The sequence below is a fragment of the Pteronotus mesoamericanus genome, unplaced genomic scaffold (assembly GCF_021234165.1).
Source record: "Pteronotus mesoamericanus isolate MK-2021 breed Mesoamerican mustached bat unplaced genomic scaffold, CSHL_Meso_final contig_44, whole genome shotgun sequence".
In the NCBI taxonomy this organism is placed as follows: Eukaryota; Metazoa; Chordata; class Mammalia; order Chiroptera; family Mormoopidae; genus Pteronotus; species Pteronotus mesoamericanus.
In genome coordinates this window covers 5,577,934-5,602,799 of record NW_026555166.1, presented here as the reverse complement: position 1 = coordinate 5,602,799, position 24,866 = coordinate 5,577,934, and the positions used below count along the sequence as shown (strand labels likewise).

Sequence of the window (24,866 nt, the reverse complement as noted above, 5' to 3'; positions counted from 1 at the left end):
AAGCTCAGCGGGCCCGCTGAGAACAGTGTTGCTGCCAAGGAACTACGGAGTGCCAGGAGGGTCAAAGTCCGCTGGAGTCGGGGCTTCTGGCCAAAAAGGCTGGGATTGCATAATGGGCACAGCTACCTCCGCCTCCCAGCTGGGCAGGACTAACAGGGTGAAACCACGGCTACAAGGCTGGGATCCCATCGGCGTGATCCCAGTCCTCGGAGAGGCGACATGTGGCTTACACTGGTGCTGCTGGCCGTGCTGCTGCTGGCCGTCTTCCTCAAAGTTTACCTGTGGCTGTTCTCAGGCAGCTCCCCGAATCCCTTCTCCGAGGACGTCAAACGGCCACCAGCACCTCTGGTGATCGACAAGGAGTCCCGAAAGAAGGTCCTCAAACAAGGTCAGCCAACGGTACCTTGGGGTCTGAAGCTGCGTTGCTTTGCGGTTTCTTCCCGGCAGGGCGAGCTGCTGCGGGACCCGGGCCTCAGTTTCTCAGTACGCAAAGAGCTGGGAGGGCTGGAGGCACGTGGAGGCGCCCCGCTTCAGTGTCCGCCACCGACGAGAGCCTTTGCTTGGGCAGGCTGGAGAACAGTGGACCCATTGGCATGGGTACTATCCTCTGTGTGCCAGGGTCTTGGCAAACTCAAGCCCATGCCCTGTCATTTAGTTTTTTATTTTTCATTGTGAGAATTTAATGAACTCCCTTCCGCGTGGTTTCAGGCTACCACCACACAGGTCTCACCATCACTCTTAATCTCCGCAGCTCTTCTGCTGAAGAGCTTGCCCTTCTTCTGAAGAATTTGCCCTTCCCAAATGACAAGCTGCTTTGGGAGCTTTTCCCTTCCCCAGAACTTTGTGGTAGACCCATTGCACCACATCAATGATAGGAGCGGCTCCAGTCTTGTTTTTGGCAGCATTTTTACCCGTGTCTGCTCACTGACCAAGGTCCAGAGTTTATCAAGGTTGACAGTGGAGCAGAAGCTCTGGTTCCTCTTTAAGTGGTGATGCCTCATACCTACTTTCCTGAAGTAACCTGGGTGGTGTTTGTCGAAATTGATCCTGTGAAAATGCAAGCCACTAGCAGAGGGCTCCTGGGTGCTTTCTGTACTTGCCAATGCGGCACAGGCAGCCAGTGGTCATGGCTCACATGACCCTGAAATTTCTGGGTCTTCCTCAGTTTGGATGGCATGTTGGTGGCTGAGATGCAGGAGGGTCCAGACCCTGTTATTTAATATGACAGTGGCTGTTACTCAGCTCAAGGGGTTCGCTGCTTGGGTGTTCTGTTCAAGGATGAGACCTTGCTGTGTCGCAAGGTAGTTTTATTTACTTACAGCTAGTAAAGGAGACGGTACTCCTATCCAAAGCCCTGCTTCACCTCTTCTCTTGACTATAGAGGTCCACACTGTCAGAGTCACCTCCTACCACAATTACAGGTCCCAGTTCCTATCAGCCCTGTAGCTTCTGGACTTCTAGAGAAGATGGGCTGAAAAGGCCTCTCCAGAGCTTGTCCCCCATGTCCCAGGCATGGGAATTGTGAAAGGCAGAGAATAGGCCCAGGATACCTGGTTTACTAGCTTGGCTGACATGCCACAATTCAGACCCACTCTGCCAAAAGAGGTTCTGGGTGATGTGGCCTCCCTGCACCTGTCTCCCTCCCAGCTCACGCTCTAGCAGTGCAGTGTTCGGTTCCTGAACTTCTGCAAGTGCATCTAGCTGTGACGGACACTGGGTTGCTCTACCTGCTGCTTCCACAGCAGGGCAGGTGCCCAGGTCAGCCCATTCCACTGCCAGTCAGCAGACTCCCAGAGCCATAGGGGCCTGCGCCCTGGCTGAGTGGGGCCACTTCCCGAGGAGGAGACACAGCTTAGAAGCACCTAGTGTTGTGAATGCAGAGAACAAGCTCTCTCACCTCTACCTGCCCCACACCCATCCACCCACAGCTTTGGAAGAGAAAGGGGGAGCTCAAAGGCTGCTGTTTAGAAAAGAAGCTGAGGTCTCAGGAGTTTTCTTGACTTGACTGGGCTCTTTCAGAAGGGAATGCATAACTCAGCACCTGCCCAGAGTCAGTGATCTCATCCTTGCAGATGAGTGGACAGGGAACCGGTAAATTACTTTTTAAGACCACTCTAAAATCTTACTTAAAAAAAAAAGCCCCGCTTGGTGTGGCTCGTTGGTTGGGCACCATCCTACAAACTGAAAGGTCACAGGTTTGATTCCCTGTTGGGGCACATGTCTGGGTTGCGGGTTCAGTCCCCAGCTGAGGCATGTGCAAGAGGCAACCGATTGATATTTATCTCCTTCTCTTTTTCCCTCCCTTCCCCTCTCTCCAGAATCAATGAGAAAAAAAATTTTTAAAAAAAAAATCTTACTAGAAAAGCAATTTATTTTCCCGTGTAATTTCCATCTTCTTCTCACGCCATGTGGCTAGGAAGCCCATCCCTACTTCATTTTGTCCAAAAAAGTCCAGTAAAGCTGATTCAAATTACATTTTTTAAAATGTAGTTTTTCAGTACTCTTAGGGTATTTGGTCTCCGTGTTGTTATCACACCTTTGATAAAATCTCTGAAATCACACCCACTTATAGAACATCTCTTTATATCATTGAGGCTCTTTGAAGAGATGTGGCATCTAATTTTTTTCCTCTTACCCTTCAGAGGAAGAAAAGTAATGGGAGTCTTATTCAAATAGCTCATAGATAAAACCAGTAATTCTTTCCATATAGCCCCAAGCATATATCTTTACACCATTAGCCATAGACTAGCCCCTGCATCACACAGCCAAACATTTGCTGCTCACTCTTGCTTGCCCCAGATCGCCTCCGTTGGACACCATGAGCTTCCTTAGTGAAGGTGGTGTGGTCTGTCTAATGGGAACCTCACTGCTGTTCAGGAAACTGCTGGGGTGCTATTCCCATTTCCCATCATGAGCTCCACCCTAGCTGCAGGTGCTCCAGAAAGGGCACTTCTTGGATGAAAGGAAGCAGGGTTGGGGTTGTCAGAGAGAAGCTTGTATGTGGTAATTAAATGTTGAAATCCTAGGAGGCAAATGCACAAAGAATACTAGAGATCATTACCCGAGGATGTCTTATATTGCCCAGTAGGCACTCCTCACCCCCAATTGTTAGACCTAGGTTGGTTCCTGAATCCTGCCTCCCAGAGACAGTTCCTGCCTGACCAACCAGAAACCCAGTGCACACCAGAGCTGAAACTACCGTTCTGACAATTCTCTACCCAAAATGGGTATAGAGGCACTAATTAAAGTGACCACAGGGACTGACCTACCCGCCTCCCTTCTGAAGCAGTCAAGGAAACAGGATCAGGTGGCCACTCCGCTTCACTGTGGGCGCAAGCCAGGCAGCAGATCCGGGAGTCTCCTACGGAACAGACCCTCTGTCCAGTGGAGACGCAGGCCAGTAAGCCCTGGATGGGACGCTCCTGCTGACTGCTGCGCAGAGAGGCCACACCAGGCCCAGAGGGAGTCCCTTTAGGAGAGTTTCATCTGGAATGGCTAAATTTGTTACTGAACTCAGGGGGTTTGCCACTTCAGGTGTTCTATTCAAAAACAAGATGTGGTTATCCCAAGACATGTCTCCTTTAAACTACCATGTGACAACCATGTTTCATTCTTGAATAGAGCACCCCAAGCAGTGAACCCCTTGAGTTTTGTAATGTGGTTAAATTAACAAGAAGCGATAGACAAGAAGGGACGCCTTACTTAGCTCTAGGACCTTAACTTTTTCACTAACCTTTCCACATGCACCCAGGAATGTCGGGGAGCTTCACAGAAATCTCTTTCAACCTGTATAGGAAATTTCATTGTGCCCACTAAGTGATTCAACTGATTATGCCTGGACCCAACTTATACGGTTGAACCCTGGTTTTGAAACTTTGGGAGAGGCTCAACAGGGTGCCTCTGGCTCAGAAACCGCTCTCCCATCAATCAGAGTGCCTTTCCTGTCAACTTTAAAACAAATTTTGGGGTTCCTCCTAAGGTTGAAAAAAAGAGTCCTGGTGCTTTTTTAAAAAATGGATCCCCTGTTTGATCTTGAGGGTCCCTCTCACTTGACAATTTTAGAATTTTGTGTGACATGTCTTGCTTCACAGACCGAGATAACACTACTACTAAGTGGAAGGACTATTAGGCTGAACTTCTGAGATCAAAGTTTTAGCTTGGACTCTGTCCCTAGTTTACCACATCACCATTGGCAAGCCATTCCACTTACCTGGGCTGGTCTAAAAATGAAACGACTCGTTTAACTCTTTGAGACCAAGTTGTGATCTATTAGTGGGACATGAAATCAAGTTAGTGGGTTGCAGCAAGCATGTTCAAATGCAATAAAATAGAAAATATCAAAGTGCACCATACATAGCTCTGGTAAGTATTGTATTATGAATCTTGTATTTCAGTTATTTGTATTCTATACTTACATGTGCTCTGGGTTGTGATATAAAATATATTTTTAACTACAGGTCTTTCTAAAAAACATTTGAAAAGTTAAAAGTTTACCACATTCTCTTACAGCTTGAAAAATTCCGAATCTCATTCTTTGGAAGTGATCTTTAAAGAGCAGAGGTTGTGCTGGAGGTGCCCATAGGGAACCTCCTGCTGTCCAGTGTGTCTTATTTAGGTGCTGCCTCCTCAGCCCTGCCTCCAGACTTCCCCAAAGTGAGGGAGTGGTGCAGTGATTTCTCAGAGTAGCTGCCTCCAAGCAGCTCTGTCCTGCCTAAGCCTTTGCATCTGGATCTTAAAGAGCCATCATACAACCAGGCTGCCCCACTGGTGCTTGCAGACCCTGCATTCTCCAAAGATAACCAACCGGCTTGTGAATGGACGTTCTATGAGCCAGCAGCTCGTGGAAGGAGCCAGCAGCTTGTGGAGTTCTATGAACCAGCAGCTCGTCTCACAACACGATGTTCCTGTCCACCTACTCCTTGTCGCCTTTCTTCCCTAGTTCTCTTTGACTGTGCTTAGGGTTCTCAGCCTGAATTGCTGTCAGCTTTCTGTTTTGTTTTGTTTGTTTTTGTTAAAGATTTTATTTATTTATTTTTAGACAAAGGGGAAGGAAGGGAGAGAGGGAGACAAACATCTTTGTGTGGTTGCCTCTCACGCGCTGCCTTCTGGGGACCTGGCCCGCAACCCAGGCATATGCCCTGATTGAGAATCGACCAGCGACCCTTTGGTTCACAGGCCAGCATTGAATCCACTGAGCCCTACCAGCCAGGGGAGCTTTCTCTTTTTGTTCTTATAATAGTTTGCTTACTCCTGCTGTCTTTGAAAGTAGGGAAATTCCCCATGTACATAGCAACTTTGGTTAAATCAGGTGAGACCAAACCAAATCACTTTGTTTAATTTGTCTGGCTGGTCCTGAGCATTTCCCAAGCAAAATGTGATATTTTCATAAGAAGGTCTGTGCCCGAGGTGTGCTAGAGTTTTCTAGCCTTGTACAAGCTAGAGAGTCATCTTTGGTTTCCCTATCTTTGCTCTTTTGCCGCCCCTGCCTGAGAAGTCCACCCTCCGTCTGTTCCCTCTGCTGCAGCTTTCTCAGTCAGCCGAGTGCCAGAGAAGCTGGATGTGGTGGTAATTGGCAGTGGCTTTGGGGGCTTGGCCGCAGCTGCAGTTCTGGCCAAAGCTGGCAAGCGAGTTCTGGTGCTGGAACAACATACCAAGGCAGGGGGCTGTTGTCATACCTTTGGAAAGGATGGCCTTGAATTTGACACAGGTAAGGTTCATGTGGAAAAGGGTTGGGAGCATGGTTCTATCTCCAGGAGGCGTGGAGCAGCCATTGTGGGATGAAACAGGGCATTTCTGTCGTTCTGGAGGCCCTGTTTTCCCTCTGGGCACCTCTTTCCTCATCTGATAGCCATACCCACTGGGAGCTGAAATGGGCAGGGATCTGGTGGTTTCTGCTCTAACTCCTCCCCACAGCAAGGGTGATAGCCTCCTCTGGGTGTGGGTTCAGCCAGGCAGGGCAACCTTTCTCACCTCTCTCCTCTGTCTGTCTTTGCGGGGCTGAATCCCTTTATCCCAAAGACACCTTGTTTGTTTGTCGCCCAACAGGAATCCATTATGTTGGGAGCATGCAGGAAGGCAGCTTTGGCCGTTTTATCTTGGACCAGATCACTGAGGGGCAGCTGGACTGGGATGCCTTGTCCTCTCCCTTTGACGTCATGGTACTAGAAGGGCCTAATGGCCGAAAGGAGTTCCCAATGTACAGCGGGGAGAAAGCCTACATTCAGGGTCTCAAGGAGAAGTTTCCCCAGGAAGAAGCTGCCATTGACAAGTATATAAAGCTGGTTAAGGTAACATGGACATGCTAAGGACCCCCTTGTTTATTCCTGACAAGGCTGACCTTCTTCGTTAGTGGAGTGACTGGAGGGGGAGGCAGGAAGGGAGGAACAGTCACGTCTGTCCTGAACTCTCCCGGCAGAGCTTGCCTCTGTGCCTCTGGGGCCTGAGCTGGGCAGCCGTTGCCCTCTCTCTGGCCTCCGGGGGGCGCCGTGCTCCTTTCCCTGAGCAGGCTGGCTTTTGTGTAGTGCGATTATTACCATTTTTTGAGACCAGATTGGGATTGTTCAAAAGGAATTTGGGCAGGAAACTGAAAAGCAAAATATTCATCTGAGAGTAGAATGGGAAGAATTCACAGGGTACTGATTCTTAAAGATCCCAACTGAGTCTGAGTTCAGCCAGGCGTGAGTGTGCCTTGGCCCTCTGCTGGGGCAGGCTATTGGAATGGTGATTCTGTCTCAGCAGTTCTAGAAATGAGACCTGTGCCTCCATCCTCATTCTCTTCCCCAGCTGGTAGCCAGAGGAGCCATTCATGCCATCTTGTTGAAGACCCTTCCGTTGCCTGTGGCTCAGTTCCTCAGCAAGTGTGCGCTGCTCACCCATTTCTCTCCATTCCTTCGCACGTCCACCCAGAGCCTGGCTGAGATCCTGCAGCAGCTGTTCACCTCCCGGGAGCTCCGGGCAGTGCTCAGCTACATCTACCCCACGTACGGTGGGTACTGGCCTCGGACCTTGGGAGCTCTTGGAGGAGGAGGTGCTGCCCTCCTGGCTCTTAGTCTTGTGTCCTGAATGTGCGTGGCTAACTGAAGTGCGGTATAAACCCTTATGGATGAGGGTTCTGCCTCCCTACCTGCTGGACTCTCTGGTAAAAATTCCTTCTTCCACACCCTGGATGTTTTCCTTTCCAACCAGCACTGTCCTCCTGGGTCTCGGCAACATGGCAATATGCAGGGAGGACAGTCCTGCTGGCTGCAAGACCTGTAAGGTACCCCACATTTGCATGGAAACTGGCCCCTGGCTGCTCCAAGCTGTGGGAATCACTTGAACCCTGGGACTCAGGCTGCATGTTTTCTGACAGGAATCCATGTCCCTTTCTGAGTGGCGCTGCTGCCCGCACTTGCCTCATCGCCCCCTCCTCCTTTCTGTAGGTGTGACCCCCAGCCACACCACCTTTTCCATGCATGCTCTGCTGATTAACCACTACATGAAAGGGGCCTTTTATCCTCGAGGGGGTTCTAGTGAAATCGCCTTTCACACCATCCCTGTGATTGAGCGGGCTGGCGGCGCTGTCCTGACGAGGGCCCCTGTGCAGAGTGTGTTGCTGGACTCAGCTGGGAAAGCCTGTGGTGAGACTCCTGCATCGTGCGTGCTTTGTGGGCCCTGGGCTGGGGTGGGACAGACCTGGGCTGCAGGGAAAAGAAAGCACTGAAGGCAGAAGGTGCAGCAGAGCTGACTTCCTCATGGGGTTAAAGGCTGGAATCCGCCCCAGAGCAGGGCTCAGGGAAAGTGACTAGTCTGGAGAGAAAGGGGATGCAGGAAGGATAAAGGATTGCATAGGCCGCAAAAAGCAGTATTTAATTATTTATTCAATAGATAAGAATAGTTACCCAGTTATCTATGACCTCCTTGAGTATAGGGGCTGTGTCTTTTTAATCTTTGTCTGTAGATTTTGGCACATAATAGAGGCTCAATAAATGTTTGTTGAGTGACTAATGGAATGAATACATAAACTGGGCACTCCCTAGGGCTGTATGGAGGCCAGCAGAATACCCTGCCCTCAACCTGTACATGACAGAGTGAGGCCTAGAATCTTGTTATCCTGGCTCAGGTCTTTGCTATTATCTGCAGAAAGGGTCAAGATCCCACTGCAGAGAACTTTGTGGAGGACTCTGGGAAACAGAGCAGGCTATCTGTGACTTGTGGGTGTTTAAGAAGCATCAGGGAAAGGGACAGAGAGAGGCCTGAAGGAAATAGGGCTGGTGTGATGGTGGATTCACCAGAGGAACCTTTTAAGGAGGAGTTGGTGAGTGGGCAGCCCAGTGCACCAAAAATATCAAGGGAGAAAAGGCCATCAGTAGTCTCTGAGAGCGCATTTGTAGAAGAGAGTAGGAAGTTGCTGGTGGTAGGAAAGAGGTGGCTGTCAGTAGTGTGAGATTTTCTCTTATCTTCACGAGCAAGTTCTCCTTCCAGCTAAATGGGGTCCATGAAGCAAGATGGATTTATTAGTTCAATTAAATTCAGTTCAGAATATATTTATTTGTGTTTTTCATGTGCTAAGTGATAAAAGATGAAAATTAAAAGACAAGTCCTAATCTCTAACTCAAGAAGTTTCCAGTCTCATAGGGACGATCACTGTGATACAATTTAAGTGCCATATAGAAGTACATGCTAAAACTGGAGGTGAACAGGGATGCAACCTGGCAGAGGTGCTTGAGCCAGGACATAAAGGGTCAGAAGCAGCTAGCCAGGGGTTAGGGGAGGTTATTCCAGGCAAGGGGAACAGAATGTGCAAAGGCATAGAGGTATGAAAGAGCTGAATATTTTAAGCATCTGAAAATATTAGGTTGAACCATTAGAAACTGCTGTTTTTATAAGTAAAAAATGGTTGACTATCAGCTGTTTCATATGGTTGTACCTAATAGTTTAGTGAGTGGCTAGAAAAGAGGTGGACACAGAATAGGGACCACATCATGGAAGGTTGATAAAAGGGTGAACGGTGTTGCGTTTAGCTAAAGAAAAGGGAGCGCACACAGGGTGGGGAGACAGCTAGGGAAGGTGAGCACAGAGCGATTGAGGGGCACACTGAGAGGACTGTTTGAGGATGTTTTACTCATTTTACAGTTTTGCCTGGGGCATGCCCGTCCGGCCCCAGGTGGTCTGGATGCCCAGGTCTGAGAAAATGAAGCATAGTCTAGGAGAGACCTGTTTGGGATGTGAGCCTTTCATTTTCTCCTGGAGTGCACAGAACCTCCATCAAGTTCTTGTGCCTACAGGTGTCAGTGTGAAGAATGGTCAAGAGCTGGTGAACATCTATTGCCCCATCGTGATCTCTGATGCAGGACTGTTCAATACCTACAAGTACTTATTGCCAGAGAACGCCCGCTGCCTGCCAGGTAAGACTGGGCCATGTGGCTCTCTCCCAGGTTCCCAGCATTGCCTGGGTGATGCTTTTCCCAGGGTGGTGGCTGCCCTTTGACTCTCCTTAAGTAGAAAAGGTGAACAGACTGGTCTCTGACTTGTTCCCAGCAACGCCTCTGTGTAGGGGTTGGGAAACAACTCCCTTTGTATCACATCACCCCAGAGACTCTTTGGTCGTTATTTATCTTTTTATTCTTGGCATTTTTACTCCCTTCCCCTCATACTCTCAACCACTTTCCCCTCTCCTCTTTTAAGTTTCCATTCTAAGTCACCCATTTCCTGTTTTCCTAGATCTTAGATCATCTAATGGTTAATGATGGTGGGTAGAGTCCGAAAGGAACATTTTTTGGGTTTCCACTAAGTTCGTCATATGAATTCTGCTTTCTTCCTTAATTTCCCACTTACTTTGAGTGGGAAAGACTTGTCTCACATTATCAGTAAGGGAAGCTAAGGCTGGCGTCAGAAAAGAGGCTTGATATAATTGTGGTGTGCCTTATTTGGGAACCAAGGTTACATTTTTCTGCTTCTTTCAAAAACCAGCTCCTTATTGGGGCTGAGGCTGCAGGCATACCCTTTTGGCTTTCTTTTCTCCCTTGAACCCTGTGCCCAAAATCTGGGTGCCAGGTAGAATGCAGTCGCCTCTTCTGATAAAGCCACATCTAAAAAGAAAAGCCTGGTTTTGTGGAGGAAGAGGAGGTAGACATAGTTATGGTTGGCGCTGGATAGGTCATTGCATTTGATCCTCATAGCCACCTGGGAAAGAGCCGTCATCATCCTGATGTTTATGGCTGGGGAAGCTGAGGCCATGCAGGGGAAATGACTTCTCAAGGCCACCTATGTGACGGTGGCAAAGCCGAGATGAGAATGCTGGTGTACCTGGGCTCTTGGCCCCCTCTAGTCTAAGAAGCATGGGGCTTCCAGAGACAAGGCCTCACTAAAAGGGGCAGGAGAGGAGGTCAGCCTGTGAAGAACAAAGTGGCTCAACCAGAGTTAGGTGAGAGGTAACTGTTTCGAAATGGACTTAGGATATTGTGGAACTGCAAGCTACTGGAGTGGTCTGGGGGAAGGAGGCTGCTGGCCTGGAGGGGACCAGTAATCCAGGAGGGTAAGAGAGGGGTGCTGCTGAAGGCCTGTGGCGGGCGCTGCAGGGGGAGAGATGGGAGCAGCTCCATGCAGTTGAGATGAAAAGGCCGAGAGAGCAGTGGAAGGGGCTCTCCACCCCCGAAATGGGGGCCATGGCTGCTCTTTGAGGACCTACACAGGTGGGCAGCAGAGTGGGTTCAGCAGAAAAGTGAGGACCTGGATTTCCTCGTGGGGAGAGGGTGGGTAGCAGTTGTACTTGTCTCTAAGATATATGTTCTACTGAAAACCAACCTTCTCATTCCTTTGCCTCACTGAGCTGGGCCTCACTCGGCCAGCATCTTCTGCGAGCGAAGGTCTCCTCCCTCAACTGGGTGAGCTGAGTGGGGTGAGGCTGAAACTGCCCGGTGCAGGGCAGCGGGGTGGGGCTGGGTGGACTGACCACCAGATTTTGCCCTTGGTACTTCTGCCTCCCTCTCTCCCATCCTCTAATAGGTCCTGGGGTCCCACCCAGGTCTGTCTTCTCTCCAGGCAGCAATGTTACCTTTCCAGCTTGCCTTTTCCTCGCTGTGTGGTTTTAGCTTTCACTGCGCTTAGGTAGCTCAGCCCTGAAAACAGGCTAATGGCCCCCACCTGGCTGAAGGACCAATTGCCTCCTTGGGTGGGGAGCTGGGTGCTGCCCCAGATGAATCCCAGTTTGAGAACATTTCAGGCAGTGGCAGAGATGATGCTTAATTCAGAGATCCCAGTGGTGGGACACCTTTGTTTCTACCTGCTTGGGGGTAGACATTTTCATAATTCTGTTCCGATCTCAGAGATGGGACCGATACCTGCTGGCTTGAGGGACAGGTAGAGCCAGGTGGGCTTGAGGGTGGAGGTGGGATGGTCAGGCAGAGGGAACCTTTGTGAATGGGAGCACCTTTCTTAAATCTCACTGCTGAGCCTTGAGGCAGTGACTGGAGATGGTTTGGAGAGGAAATTTTTTGAGTGGGAAAGCCTGGTCTCATAATAGCAGCAAGGAAGCGAAGGCTAGTGTGGAGAAGAAAGGGTCGGTATAACTGTGACTTCTTTGGGACCCTAGGTTATATTTTTCTGCCAGGTATGTGGTTCCTGAACCTTTCTTCTAGCTGGGGGAAGGGACGATGGGCTGAGTGGAGGTGGTTGCTGTTCTGAGGGGCTTCAGAAGACCTAGGGGGTTTCCTTCTGGGCCCCTGGTTCTCTCTATGCCCACCCAGCCCCACCTGTAGAGTGAGTGCCAGCAGTGTGATTATCGCCAGAAGCGACGGGGCGCTCCTGCGGCTCCAGGGCAGTGCACTGCTCCGTGCTGTGGCTGTGGCAGCCCACGTTCCCCTTCCCTCCTCACGGCCAGCTGTCCTACTGTGAATTGTTACAACGCCCCCTCTTGCTCTTAAAAGTGGCCTGTTTTCGATAGATTCTATGGTTACACTACCCATAGCACTCAGTGCTTTGTAGCATCTATGAGGATATACAGCTTATTTCAGGGAAGTCTCTTTTCCAGTAGACAGGCAGCCTATCTGATTCCTTATAGCATCGCCGGGGCCTACAGAGCGTTCAACACATTCTAGGTTCTCAACAAATAGTTGTAAAATGAATTAAGCAGAGCAGCCAGTGTTATCCCTCAAGCAGGTGTTGGGGATGGTGCTGGGAATGGGGACAAAGGATCAGAATTGTAGGAGCAATTTCTGGAAAACTAGTCTGGGGTGACTTGTTGAGCGGTGGGGAAGCCCAGTTGCTTTGGCCCCGGAGGCTGTTGCCTCCCTCCACAGTGCTGTTCTTCCCTCCTCCCCAGCTGACTCCTCAAAACGCCACATGCCGGGAATGTTGTTTGTATTTGTTCCTTTCTATTGCTTACCATTTGGAGGCCCTGTACTGACTGTACTGCCCATTATGAATTGTGTATATCCATTTATTAGGTGGCTTATATTAAAGTTCATACTGAAATTAAGATTTATAACAAATGACTGTTTGCATGTGTGGTCTTTATAGCATGAAGCCCAGTTATCCACTCCTAACTTAAAGACATGAGGTAAGGTTAGAGGCAGTTAGCATGAGACTGTCCTGCAAGCTCTGTAAGCTGCTGGCTTAGGAAGGCTGGGTGTCACCTGATTCTATGGTGCTACAGCAGAAGCGGGTGGAGGTGAAGAGTCAGAGTCTGGTGTTGTGTCCTTCACAGGCAGGAGACGAGAGACCAGGTCCCTGCCAATTAATTGTTATTTCAACAGTTATAGTTGAAGTAACATGATAAAAACAGCCCAGGCGCTGGACTGGCAACTGAGGCTAAGCTGCAGGTGCCGCCCTCTCCCAGGGCAGAGGGCCATCTCGGGCCACAGTGCATACAGCCCACACCAGCTCTCTTTGGCAGGTGTGAAGCAGCAGCTGGAGATGGTACGGCCAGGCCTGAGCATATTCTCTGTCTTCATCTGCCTACGAGGTACCAAGAAGGACTTGGGGCTGCAGTCCACCAACTACTATGTTTACTTTAACACACACATGGATGAAGCGTAAGACATTTGTGTGCATGTGGAGAGTGAGGGTGTCAGCAGGGGCCCACAGACCATAGGACCCCTGACTCCCTGGACGCTAGCGAGTCAGCAGGAGATGGAGTGGGAGGAAGTGGGCAAGAATTTACCCCAGGAAGGGCTTTTTCATCCCCGGGGGCTAAGGGGTTTCCCTGGTGATGAACTGTCCTCAGGGTGGTGCTGGTGGCGGTCAGGGCCAAGGCCCTGGCCTGGCAGCTACACCCCTCTCACCCTCAGGATGGAGCACTACCTCGCTATGCCCCGGGAAAAGGCTGCAGCACACCTGCCTCTCTTATTCATTGTCTCCCCATCAGCTAAGGACACGACCTGGGAGGACCGATTCCCAGGTGGGGCTTGAGGTCCCAGGGGAGGGAGCTGGGGTGGGAAGGGGCCGGGCAGCAGTAACCCTGGCTCTGCACCCCAAGACCGGTCCACTATGATCGTGCTGGTGCCCGCCTCCTATGAGTGGTTTGAGGAGTGGAAGGAGGAGCCACAGGAAAAGCGGAGCAGCGACTATGAGACTCTGAAAACCTCCTTCGTTGAAGCCTCTCTGTCAGTCGTCATGAAGCTGTTCCCACAGCTGGAGGGGAAGGTAGGTAGACCATGTGGTTGTGACAACAGAACTCTTGGTGCCATTTCTCCCTTTTCTTTAGGGCAGGGAAATAAAACGCTGAGATAACTGAGCTCTAGGGAAGGCAGGGAACCCATGCAGGCCATCAGCTCATTCAAGGAGAGCAGAAGAGGAAGAGCTGAGGATCTCACAAGGTCTCCCTCCCACCCTGTGGCTGCCTTTTTTGCCTTTTAGGTGGACAGTGTGACCGGAGGATCCCCGCTGAGCAGTCAGTTCTACCTGGCTGCTTTCCAGGGTGCCACTTACGGAGCTGACCATGACTTGGGCCGCCTGCATCCTCATGGGATAGCCTCTCTCAGGGCCCAAAGCCCCATCCCCAACCTCTACATGACAGGTACACTGACTGCCTCATCTTGCCCAGAGCTGAGACCCAAGGCCTCCCTATCACCCACAGTCCTCCGTTCAGGTCCTCAGGCGCTTCTGCCCCCGCAGCCTCCTACACCCTTGCTGGGCTGCCTCTGCAGGCTCTGGATCCTGGGCCTGGTCTGAAGCTATCCCTGGGTGGCCCAGCACTGAGGGATGAACATGAGAGCCCCTGCCCTCTCCCCTACTTGGGGGGCTGCTCATGGGTCTCTGCTCTTGTCTCCTAGGCCAGGATATCTTCACCTGTGGGTTGATGGGGGCTCTGCAAGGGGCCCTTCTGTGCAGCAGTGCCATCCTGAAACGCAACGTGTACTTAGACCTTAAGAGGCTTCGTTCAAGGATCCAGGCGCAAAAGAAGAAGAATTAGTCCGGTCAGGGATGAGTCAGCGCTATGGCACAACCCCTGACTTAGCCATGATGTCTTTCAGTATTAGTTTCTGCTCACGTAAAGCACTCTCATTTGTTTTTGATTTCTGAATGGAGATCTGACACACAGGTCTAGCAGAGATCATAGTTCTCCAAATGAAGCTCTTCTAGCTGGGGCAGGGATGATGTTTCATACCTTTACATGCTAGTCCTAATAAAAGGCCCAAGGGGTTACTGATCTGGATAGCCTTAATGCCTAATCAAGCACTGCTCTGCACCCCACACCCATCCCTCCTAACTCAACAATCAAACTGAATATTCTTTGGTCAGGTGGCTAGAACCCTTGAAAGTGCTAGACCAGCTGTCTCTAGGCTTCTCCTCATCCACTTCTTGTGCTGTGCTGCAATCTACACCATTAAAGAAAATGGTGCCTAGTGAGGTTTTAGTCAAAGTTTTGAAGGTTCAGAGGACTCCGGATCGTATTTTTGGCTGGTTCCAGTGGCTCTTGGAGAGGGTGGAGACATACCTGTGATAGACTCAATGAGGTTGTGGGGGCTGGAGGTAATGGATAAGATGTATTACTTGGCAAAATATGTGTTACAAGATAATATCCCATTTGTATACAGCCAAGGCCCTAGGTCTGTCATCCTTATAATTGGGTGACGTTGGGTTCTCAATGTGCCAGCACCAAGACACACCCTCATGGAGCCTTGAGGCTTATCTTCCAAAGATATGGAGCAAAGATACAGAGCAAAGGGTGATGTTACTAGTCAGGGCACAGGACTGGAAAAGTGACTCCGCTGGGGTTAAAGCAGGCTGTAAGGGCATTCCCGGCCAATGTTACAGCAGAGGACAAGTGCCAAGAGGTAACTGAATGAATAGTGACAAACGGCCCAACTCGCTACCCCCTAGACCTAGAACATGGGCTGTCTGGCGGGGAGGAGAAGTGGGGCTGGAAATCAGCTGTGACCACAACAAGGGAAGCTACAGAATGTGTACGAAGCCCAGAGTGGCGCTTCCAGTTTATTGGAGATTGGATGGGAAGGTGAATGAAGACTAAAGGTTAAAAATAAAATGACCTTTCACTTATGTTATGCCTCATTTCAGTCAATTTTAATCCAGTATCAATAAATTTAATGATTTTATAGCTTTAATATTTGAAATTTATTTCAGTTTCTGTGCAATGATACAAAATTACATCAAGTGGCATTCATAGAAGCTCAGAGAAACATTAGGTACTGAAAAATACTTATCATTAGACCAAATAAGCTTAAAAAAAATTATAGTTAAGTTACAAAAGCTGAAAATATAAAACACTGCATAACAGTGGCAATCTACTAACTGGGTAAACAAAAAAAGAAGGGAAACAATGTCAACCATCAATCATTTAACATGGTAGAATTCTGAATTAAAGGAATATCTATCAGATATTTTATATATATCAGTGCAAGGAGGCTGGCTTTGTTGGCAGCTTGAAACTACACCGCTCATAGTCAATGCTTTCACAGAGGAGTTTCTAACTTGAGATTCAGTCTTGGCTGTGGATATACAGTTAAAATAAACCTGAAAATCTCTTCCCAGGATCCTTACTTAAGCAATGCCATGCCAAACACAATCCTCCCAGCAAGAGTTTTCAGAAAACAGCTGGCAGAACTACCAGGTCTGGAATATAGCACACCTCCTTGTCCAAATGATTCAGCATGTGCAAAGATTCAGCATGTGCAAAGCGTGCTACCTTTCATCACACATGCAGCATTATGTACCAAGTTACCCTGTAAAAACAAAAGGCAGACTTCCTTTTTTTTTTTTTTTTGATTTAAATGACATGAATTGGAGAACAACAAAATGAGAATCACCATCAGAGTAATTTTAGAGGTTTAAAATTCTACCACCAAATATTTCATTAAAGCCATCATGGGAAAAGAAATGTGAAAATATATAAAAAACTAATTGTCAGGTCTTTCCAATTTGTCTTAGCCTTTTGTGATATGACTGGTCTTCCACTCCCCCAGAGTCCAGGAACAGACTCTTTATATAATTCTACTCACTAATCTAGCAGGGAAACAAATTCTTCTATTACCAACCATGACTGAAGCATAGATTAGATTCCTCCTAACAGAACTCACCCTTCAACCAAAAGCCGGGGGCAGGAAGGGAAGCCGAAAGCTGCCTAGAGATGGGTGCCTCTCTTGGGTTCCTGTACTTCCTTGCCTGCCTCCACCCCACCCCAACTCACCCCAGCTTAAAAGATACCTCAGCCAGCTCACCCTCATCCACACACAATCTCTAGAAAAACATGCTTCAAGTCTTCAAAAAACAAGTAACTACCTAGAAAACAAGTTTTCCTTTGGTGTGAGAGATTTCCTTCAGTGCAATTTCTAAAGTGAAACTTAAATTCTACTGTACTCTTTCACCGCAAGACATGATATTTCTCACAGGCTCAAAAAGTGGAACTATGTGGATTCCACAGCAATACCAACCCTCTTGGTTCTTGAAATAGCCTTTCTTTTTGCTCTCCTCTTTCCGAGCAAAATCCATCAATCAGGGACAGTAACCAATAACCAGAAAGAGCTGTGTGAGACCTCAGTTAAAGTCGTATCCAGATGTCCTGATCAAAGAAAATGTCTCCTTTGATAGGAGAAGAAACCGAACTCCTGAAGTACCTGAGGAATGTCACCATGCTAGGCAGACATGCAGATGGTGCCAAAGGCACTCCCTCAGGTAGCTTGGTTTTCTTGGGGAGACCAGAGACATCAGATACAGACTTCTATTTTGCTAAAGTTCCAAAATTTGTGATTGACATTATTAAGAGCTATTAAAGTAGAATCAGAAAAGCCAATCACAAGGTTGGGGAAGTTAGGGAGGTACATGGGAAAACCTGAGGAAACAAATTTTGGGGAGGTAAGGGAAAAAAGAGAAGGGAGAGCAACCTAACCAAAGAATAACCATGGGATATCTGGGAATGTAAGAACAAAAAGCAGGGAGGCCTAGACAGGCACCCAACTCAAGGGGCCTTCGGCCTGGCTAGGAAGCAGACAAAGACAGGCAGGCAAGTGCCCCTATGCAGAGTCCTGAATACTAAAGAGCCTATAAACTCGATTCCCTAAGCCATGAGGTACACAAAAAGAAGCTTCACGTCAGGGCAAGTATTTCAGAACGCTCAATCTGGTCTCTTCATGTTCATAAGAGAAGATGGGCAGGAAAACCAATTAAGTTGGCTCCCGGGGGGGGAAAAAATCCAGGAGAGCAGTGAAATGGGTGTGGGACAAAGCAGCAGGGAAAATGGAAAGAAAGATTGTAGCCAGAGCATTTTTTTAAAAAAAATGGGTAAGACTTTTTTAACGAGATAAAAATGGTAAAAGTCTGTAGTTTGTAGCTGAGAAGACAAAAGAAATTGGGCAGTTGAGAGGGGCAGTTTAGTGGATAGAAGGAATTCAGTTTTAGTGACAACAAAACAACCATGCTGAAATATTCAGCACACAACAGGACTGGTTTCTTTGGGAACTAGGCCAAGGATAAAAACTTGGTAGTCACTCAGAGGATGAAGAATGAATGAATTTCTGAGGAAACAAAGTAAAGAAAGGACTGCCTTTGAGGACCCTTTTCCCATCAGCACAGGATAAGGCCAAGGAGTTCTTGGCATCAAGATAGTCTATCAGAGAACCACAAGAGGAGAATTTCTATTTGGATGGTCAATAGTGTCCAATTCTATCAAGGTCAAGACTGTGTCTTGAGAATAAGACATTGGATCTGAGCCTACAGAAAAACACCTAATAGACAGGGACCAAAGTGAGTTTGTAAAAGTTATGAAGAGAATAAATGGCAAAGTAATGGAAGCAATACTTAAGAAGTTAAATAGAAAACTGAATGACAAATAGGATAGATGCTTTCGGGAGGCGCGGGATGTATTTGTGCATGCATGAATGTGGAGGAAAAGTGCTAGTGTAGAGAGACAGAAATAGAAAACATTAGAGAGGAGGAGGAAAGGCAAGGACAGAGGAGACAGAAAAGGGAACAAAATAACCATGGTCTTAGATGGAATGCTAGAGGAGCCTGACAGAAGATTCCTCTGATTGGAGGAAAGGTTTACAATATAAGACTGGTACGGAAGTACAGTGAATGATGCCAAGAAGAGCACTCATTCATCCCTGATCTCCACAAATAGGTACCTGCATTGAATGAAGATCTATCTCAACTCAAAGCTATGAACTGTTTTAAGGAAGATGGAAGATAATGACAAACATAATGGTCCCTTGTTTAGACTTCTTCAACAGCACAGAATTCAACATATTCCCCTCACTTCCCACACTCTGTATTTCTTGAGATTGGTGGTTATATTTGTTTTTCCTTTGCAGTAACAACTCTTTTAGGCCCTCTGAAATAGGGTAGCATGATTAGAATAGATTTACATAAGACTTCAAACAGCTTGATTCAAGATACTACCCTCAGTGACCCGGGGGGGAACTCTGTGAATTTCTTCAATTTTAATAACCCCTCTCATGGGATAGAAGAATTTTTACTAATTACCCTTAGCATTCTATATCAGATGAAGACCATTAATTATGTTAAGATAAAAGAGTACAGTTAGTTTCTAAATATGTCTATTTTGTCTCTTTCAGGCAAGAAAGGCAAAATAGAGTTTGTGGGGAACCTATTTCATAAAAGGCCTTTGGAAAAAAACACAGACCAAAACCAAAACCCATCAGAGACAGCAACCAATAACCAACATGTTCTCTTGTACAAAGCATGAACTTACCCTATTTCAAAAAGTTCCTGTTTTGATTTAAGGAAGAACAGTGTTTTAATAATTGTAACTATATTTGTAAAAATCTTCAATGACAACAGTGGCTTTACAGCTTTAGCTTTACTCCCAGAATCCCCAAGTTCAGGTTATATTCAGTACAACCAAATGGAAGTTGATTCACTTTATCTTAAGTAATATGAAAATATCAGAAAAATGGGAAGAACTTATGCTAGACAGGTTGAACTTTCAGGCAGCAGGCAGTAAAGTACTTCTTAAAAGCTGTTTTGGTTTTGCTGCTAAAGCCTTTGAAGAAAGTTGTGTTCAATGTAGCCCTTTGCCCATCAGCATTCACACTCTCTATCTCTTGCAGGGCACATCCCCCTCAAAGTTAGAGGCCCTGGTGGAAAAGTACCTCAACCTCCTGAGTTTTCTCCTAGGTCTGCAAACATAAATAGTGGCAAGAGCAATCCTATTTTCAAGGGGTAACTTTGCTGCAAAGCCAAGGCCCAAGGGAGGACAGTCAGCAGCACTAGTCTGCCTAGGGCTGGGATCTCCTTTTGGTCAAAGCTGGGTTCCTACATGCTTGCTCCTTCTACTCACACTCTGAGCGGGAAAGGGCAGAAGACACCAACGTAAATATGGGAGCACAGGAGTACAAGGTCACCAAAGTGCAGGTGCAAAAACCAAAGCAATGCCTCCCCCCGCAAACCCCCGCCTCTGCCAGCCCTGACTTGCCACCAAACTCTAGAGGGTGTCCCTTAATTCACAGTACTTTTCTCTTCATTTGTCTTGATTTAGAAACAAATCAGCAGGGAGGACGAGGTTCTCAAAAACAGAAAAATCACATCTGAAACGAAAATAACACAATCCACTGGTATCGTTCATCTTCTTCCAGAGGAATATACCTTACTGCCATGATTTTGGGGGGGGGAAAGATCTTATAGGATTTGCAGCTCAAAAAAGCCCCAGAATTAGGACAAACTGATGCTCCACCATAAAAGAGCTATTGATAAAATAAAAACATAAAATTATTTTACAAGTCAGTTTGAAATAAAATACACACTAGAAAGATACACACTTGGTGGAGGGAATTTGAGAATCTTGGCTTCTGCCTTGTACCATTCTATATTGTTTTGAATTGTTTACATGTGCATTTTTTAAAATCAGAAGAAAATTGTAAACACAGGAGAGTGACAATCCTTAAAGGCAACTATCTAGAAGGGTACTTGGCCAGGGTTATTCTGTGAAGGTGACGTACCGGGCCAATCAGCAAAGCTATTCTGAGCTGAGTAGCTTATTCTACAGCTGGTACAAGCTGTACATGTGAACTGTATTCTCTGTAGGAAGTCTGGGAACAACTTGTAGTTGGGCCACCAACAACTCTTCACCTATATCCTTGCTGTTGCTACAGAGAAAGGGGAAAGGAAAGGTGCATGCTGGCAAGGCAGTGGGAGCACACTGTGCTTCAGCAGCTGCCTTTGGGGAGAGCCTTACTTGGCTCCTGTGTCTGTAGAGTGGAAGAAGGTCTTTGCTTCTGGCAGAGGCACAGGTGGGCTGCACTCAGGAAATCTAGTCAACAATGCTCAGCAGGGCTGATCTGGGAAGATAGAGGCCTATGTTTCTGGACTCATTTATTTTCCGGGAGTGTAGTCTAGTGCTTTGCTCCCTAATGTGTGGTACCAGCAGCATTTGGTGTCATCTGGGAACCTCCTAGAAATGTAGGAGCACAGGCTCTACCTCATAGCTAGTGCATCAGATTGCTTTCCATCAAAATGCCTAAGAAAATTTCTGAAGTGCCGATGGAGGACAAAAAGCACAGCACGGGAGCCCAGGGAGTTGCCATCAGACCTCGATTTTGCCACATACTTGAGGTAGGAATTTAAGAAAAACAACAACAACAACAATAACAACAACAACACGATTTCTGGGCCTGAGTTTCCTCCTCTGTCAAGGGAGGGAGCTGTTGTGAAGTAATTAAAGGTTTCTTCAGCTCTAACACTACAGACATGAATATTTGATGTGTTTACTTTGTGGTCTGAAAAGGGCAGGGACAATGGTAGCTGCACCCCTAGCTAGACCCAGCTGCTGTTTCTGTGCCAAATGCAAGCCTGCTGCTGGGCCCAGCTGAGACTGTAGAGCCCTCCCATGGATCTGGGTCTTCCTTCCTTACCTTCTGATCCAAACGCTGGTAGTCACTAGCCTTTGGCCGCCGAGTAAGTTTGGATTTTTTTCCTTCCAGGACAAAAGCAATAATCTGGGGAAGGAAAAAAGAAAATCATTAAGAAATGATTCTATAATGACGTATTTCAGTCTCTGAGATGAGAGGTAATCACCTGGTAGTATATTTATTAATAACCCTGACAGTAAAAAGAGCAGGGTACCCACAAAGAGGCCTGTTTAAATTATAACAACTTTAAGGAGGATAGGGCCTAGTTCTACTAGAATCCTGTATACTAATAGAAAACAGCAGAGGGAAGGAGGCTGTCCTGGGCTCTAGCTTGTGGGAGTCTGTTGATTTATTCAGCAGTACTCAATCAAAGATCTGCCACCTCTTCCTTGGAGAACTCCAAGCTAAGACAGTTCTTTTCCTTTTTCAAAAATCAGATGCAGCCCTGACTGGCATGGTTGTTTCCTGAGCGTTGTCCCACAAAGTGAAAGGTCAACAGTTCAAGTCCAGGTCAGGGCACATGCCTGGGTTGCGGGTCCAACGTCCGATTGGGGTATGTGCAAGAGGCAACCCATTAGTTTCTCTCCACCTCTTTCTCCCTTCCTTCCTCTCTCTCTAAAAATAAAATCTTCTTTAAAAAATCATAAGCAATTATTTTTTTCTGCAAATGCATTCTTTCCCTCCACACTTTGCCTCATCTTAACTTTACCACTCTCATTTCATGCCTGTTAATCTCCATGATGTTGGATATAGAATAAGGAATGTACCATTTTAAGTAAACATCTTCCCTCATTCCTTATAGCCACAGGCCTTATGGCCATCATGAATTGAGCTCTCCAATTCTGACCAGGTTACAGAAACTATGTACTTAATTCTTAAAAGCTCAGTAAGGAATGCAATCATTTTGTCACTGGAGTGATTGCTAAGTGATCACACCAAACCCTGCTACAAAAGTGAAAGATGAGTATATATCTATGCATTTTCTGGTCTTTCTCCTCATCAGAAATTCAAATGGCTGCAGAAGATAACCCGTGGGCTCTCTGTGGATGTCAAAGACAGTGTAACCACTCTTTCTGCCACTGCAGGTGAAAAACAAAAACTCAGAAATGGTGCAGTTTTGAGAGTGGAAACAGGAAAGTGCTCTCACTACTTACAAATTGTCAGTTACTCAAGTCATCTGAGGCTGTGAAGTTGATTTAAGTTCAAGATTACAGGAGACCCCAATTTAGGTCAGATTGTAATAATGTCCTCACTTAGTACCTAATGCAGCAGCAGTGGGCACTCAGAGGAAACAGACATGAAAACAAGTAATTTATAAAACAAGAGCCTAGTAGGATCTGAAAACAAAACAAAACAAAACTGAAATGTCTTAAAATCCCCAGTCCTCACAGGCAGATATATGAATACTGGCTCATAACCCAAGCTTTCAGGGCAGAGGATATCCTATTCCTCTCAAGATAACTGTTGACTTACCTTCCGCTTGTTGTGATAGGCAATATAGAGGACAGCAACAAGAATGGCTGCAGTGACCAAATATGCAAAGAAGTGGCTGCTCTCTGCACTGGCACTTCCAAGATTGTCCTTATAAAGGTCACCCTTCTTCCTACTTGTGGAATCCAAAAGCATCCCTTCATGGTTCTCTCTAGAGGAAGGGCTAAGCATTTCTTTCTCTTCTTTGGGTGGAGAACCCTCTTTAGGCTCAGAACTGTCTTTCATGGGCTGGTGCTCCTGATCCGACTTGTCAGAAGTGTCTTTTGTGGCCTGGTGCTCCGGATCCAACTTGTCAGAAGCATCTTTTGTGGTCGGGACCTTCTGATCTGACTTGCCAGAAGTATCTATCACAGTCTGGTGCTCCTGACCTGACTTGTCAGAGGTATCTTTCTTGGGCTGCTGCTCCTTATTCGACTTGTCAGAAACATCTTTTGTGGTTGGGTCCTCCTGATCCGACTTGCCAGAAGTATCTTTCATGGTCTGATGCTCCTGACCTGACTTGTCAGAGGTATCTTTCTTGGGCTGCTGCTCCTTATCCGACTTGTCAGAAACATCTTTTGTGGTGGGGTCCTCCTGACCTGACTTGTCAGAAGTATCTATCACGGTCTGGTGCTCCTGACCTGACTTGTCAGAGGTATCTTTCTTGGGCTGCTGCTCCTGATCCAACTTGTCAGAGGTATCTTTTGTGGTTGGGTCCTCCTGATCCGACTTGCCAGAAGTATCTTTCATGGTCTGATGCTCCTGACCTGACTTGTCAGAGGTATCTTTCTTGGGCTGCTGCTCCTTATTCGACTTGTCAGAAACATCTTTCGTGGCTGGCCCCTTCTGATCTGACCTGCCAGAAGTATCTATCGCGGTCTGCTGCTCCTGACCTGACTTGTCAGAGGTATCTTTCTTGGGCTGCTGCTCCTGACCCAACTTGTCAGAGGCATCTTTTGTGATCACGTCCTCCTCATTCGACTTGTCAGAATTGTCGTCCACGGTCTGGTGCTCCTGAATCGATTTGTCAGAGGTATCTTTCTTGGGCTGGGGTTCCTGATTCGACTTGTCTGAATTGCCTCTTGCGGTCTGGTACTCCTGATTAGGCTTTTCATTAGTATCTTTCGGGGAATGGTTCTCTTCCTCTGACTTGCCAGAAATGTCCTGCGGGGGCAGGTTCTGCTTGGTCACCTTAGCATTGTCGTTTATCTTGCGCAGCTCTTCGTCAGTGGGTTGACCCCTGGAGACTATTTCTGCAGTCTTTTCCTTCTCCCGATTGACTTTTCCGTCGCCTGATGAAAAAGAAATGAGCGGCGCGGCTCCTGAAAGAGAGAAACCAGTTGGCCCTGAAGAGAGGCAGGCCGGGAAAAAGGAATCCTCAGAGTTAGAAGAGACTGGGGCAACCGGCAAACATTGGTGGTGAGGGTGAAGGCGAGGGGAGGGGTGGGTGGGGCAGAGAAGAAGCAAGCTTAGATGGCGGCCGGCCATCATGAGGATGACGTGCCCGGGGGTGACAACGGGACTTTTTTGGGGGAGGAAGGGGCCTTACCCGCCGCTACGACGCTCAGTAGGACCCACAGAACCGTGAACCGCATCCTGCAGCCTGCGCTTCCGTCCTCTACAGCTCTCGCGCGATCACGCAAGGATTCGATACTCACGGCCCCGCCCCTTCCTGCTCTGGTCTCCAGCAGCTCAGCGGGGATGAAGGGAGAGGTTATGGGAAAGGCGGGGGCGGTGGGTAGTTCCACCACTTTGGCAGCTGTTCCCATTCGGGGCGCCTTACGGTCCGTGGTGGAGGGCGCATCCACACCTTCCTGATTTCTTTGCTCGATACTACCCGCAACAGACCGCCAATCCCGGTTTCCTGCTTTCCCACCGTACTTCCGAGACCACACGGGCTGAGTAGGAGTCCCCTGGCCTGTGGACTGTCCCACGTGAGTGACGACGCAGGGGTCCGGTGCCTCTTTGCCCCATCCTCTGCTAGCCTTTTGAACTCCTTTTCTCGTGGATCTTTTCCCCATGCCATACAGACATGCTGAGCGCCGCTTTCTCCTATGGAAACAGTATCCATGCAGTCGCCGTTGTAGCGGGAGC

General features: G+C 47.7%; 2 protein-coding genes across 2 annotated transcripts; one reads left to right on the top strand and one right to left on the bottom strand.

Annotated features, from left to right (window-relative positions):
- Nucleotides 1-162: 162 nt before the first annotated feature.
- On the top strand, nt 163-15,444 carry RETSAT (retinol saturase). The gene is made up of 11 exons (XM_054577638.1): nt 163-388; nt 5,525-5,707; nt 6,046-6,287; nt 6,784-6,985; nt 7,422-7,619; nt 9,267-9,386; nt 12,875-13,013; nt 13,269-13,378; nt 13,457-13,623; nt 13,837-13,996; nt 14,253-15,444. Exons 1-11 carry the CDS (start codon nt 220-222, stop codon nt 14,390-14,392), a joined length of 1,830 nt encoding a protein of 609 aa, XP_054433613.1. The 5' UTR covers nt 163-219; the 3' UTR covers nt 14,393-15,444.
- An 18-nt stretch (nt 15,445-15,462) lies between these two features.
- On the bottom strand, nt 15,463-24,407 carry TGOLN2 (trans-golgi network protein 2). The gene is made up of 4 exons (XM_054577639.1): nt 24,322-24,407; nt 22,776-24,094; nt 21,306-21,389; nt 15,463-19,982 (listed from the first exon to the last, which is right to left on the bottom strand). Exons 1-4 carry the CDS (start codon nt 24,365-24,367, stop codon nt 19,977-19,979), a joined length of 1,455 nt encoding a protein of 484 aa, XP_054433614.1. The 5' UTR covers nt 24,368-24,407; the 3' UTR covers nt 15,463-19,976.
- Between the last annotated feature and the right edge of the window lie 459 nt (nt 24,408-24,866).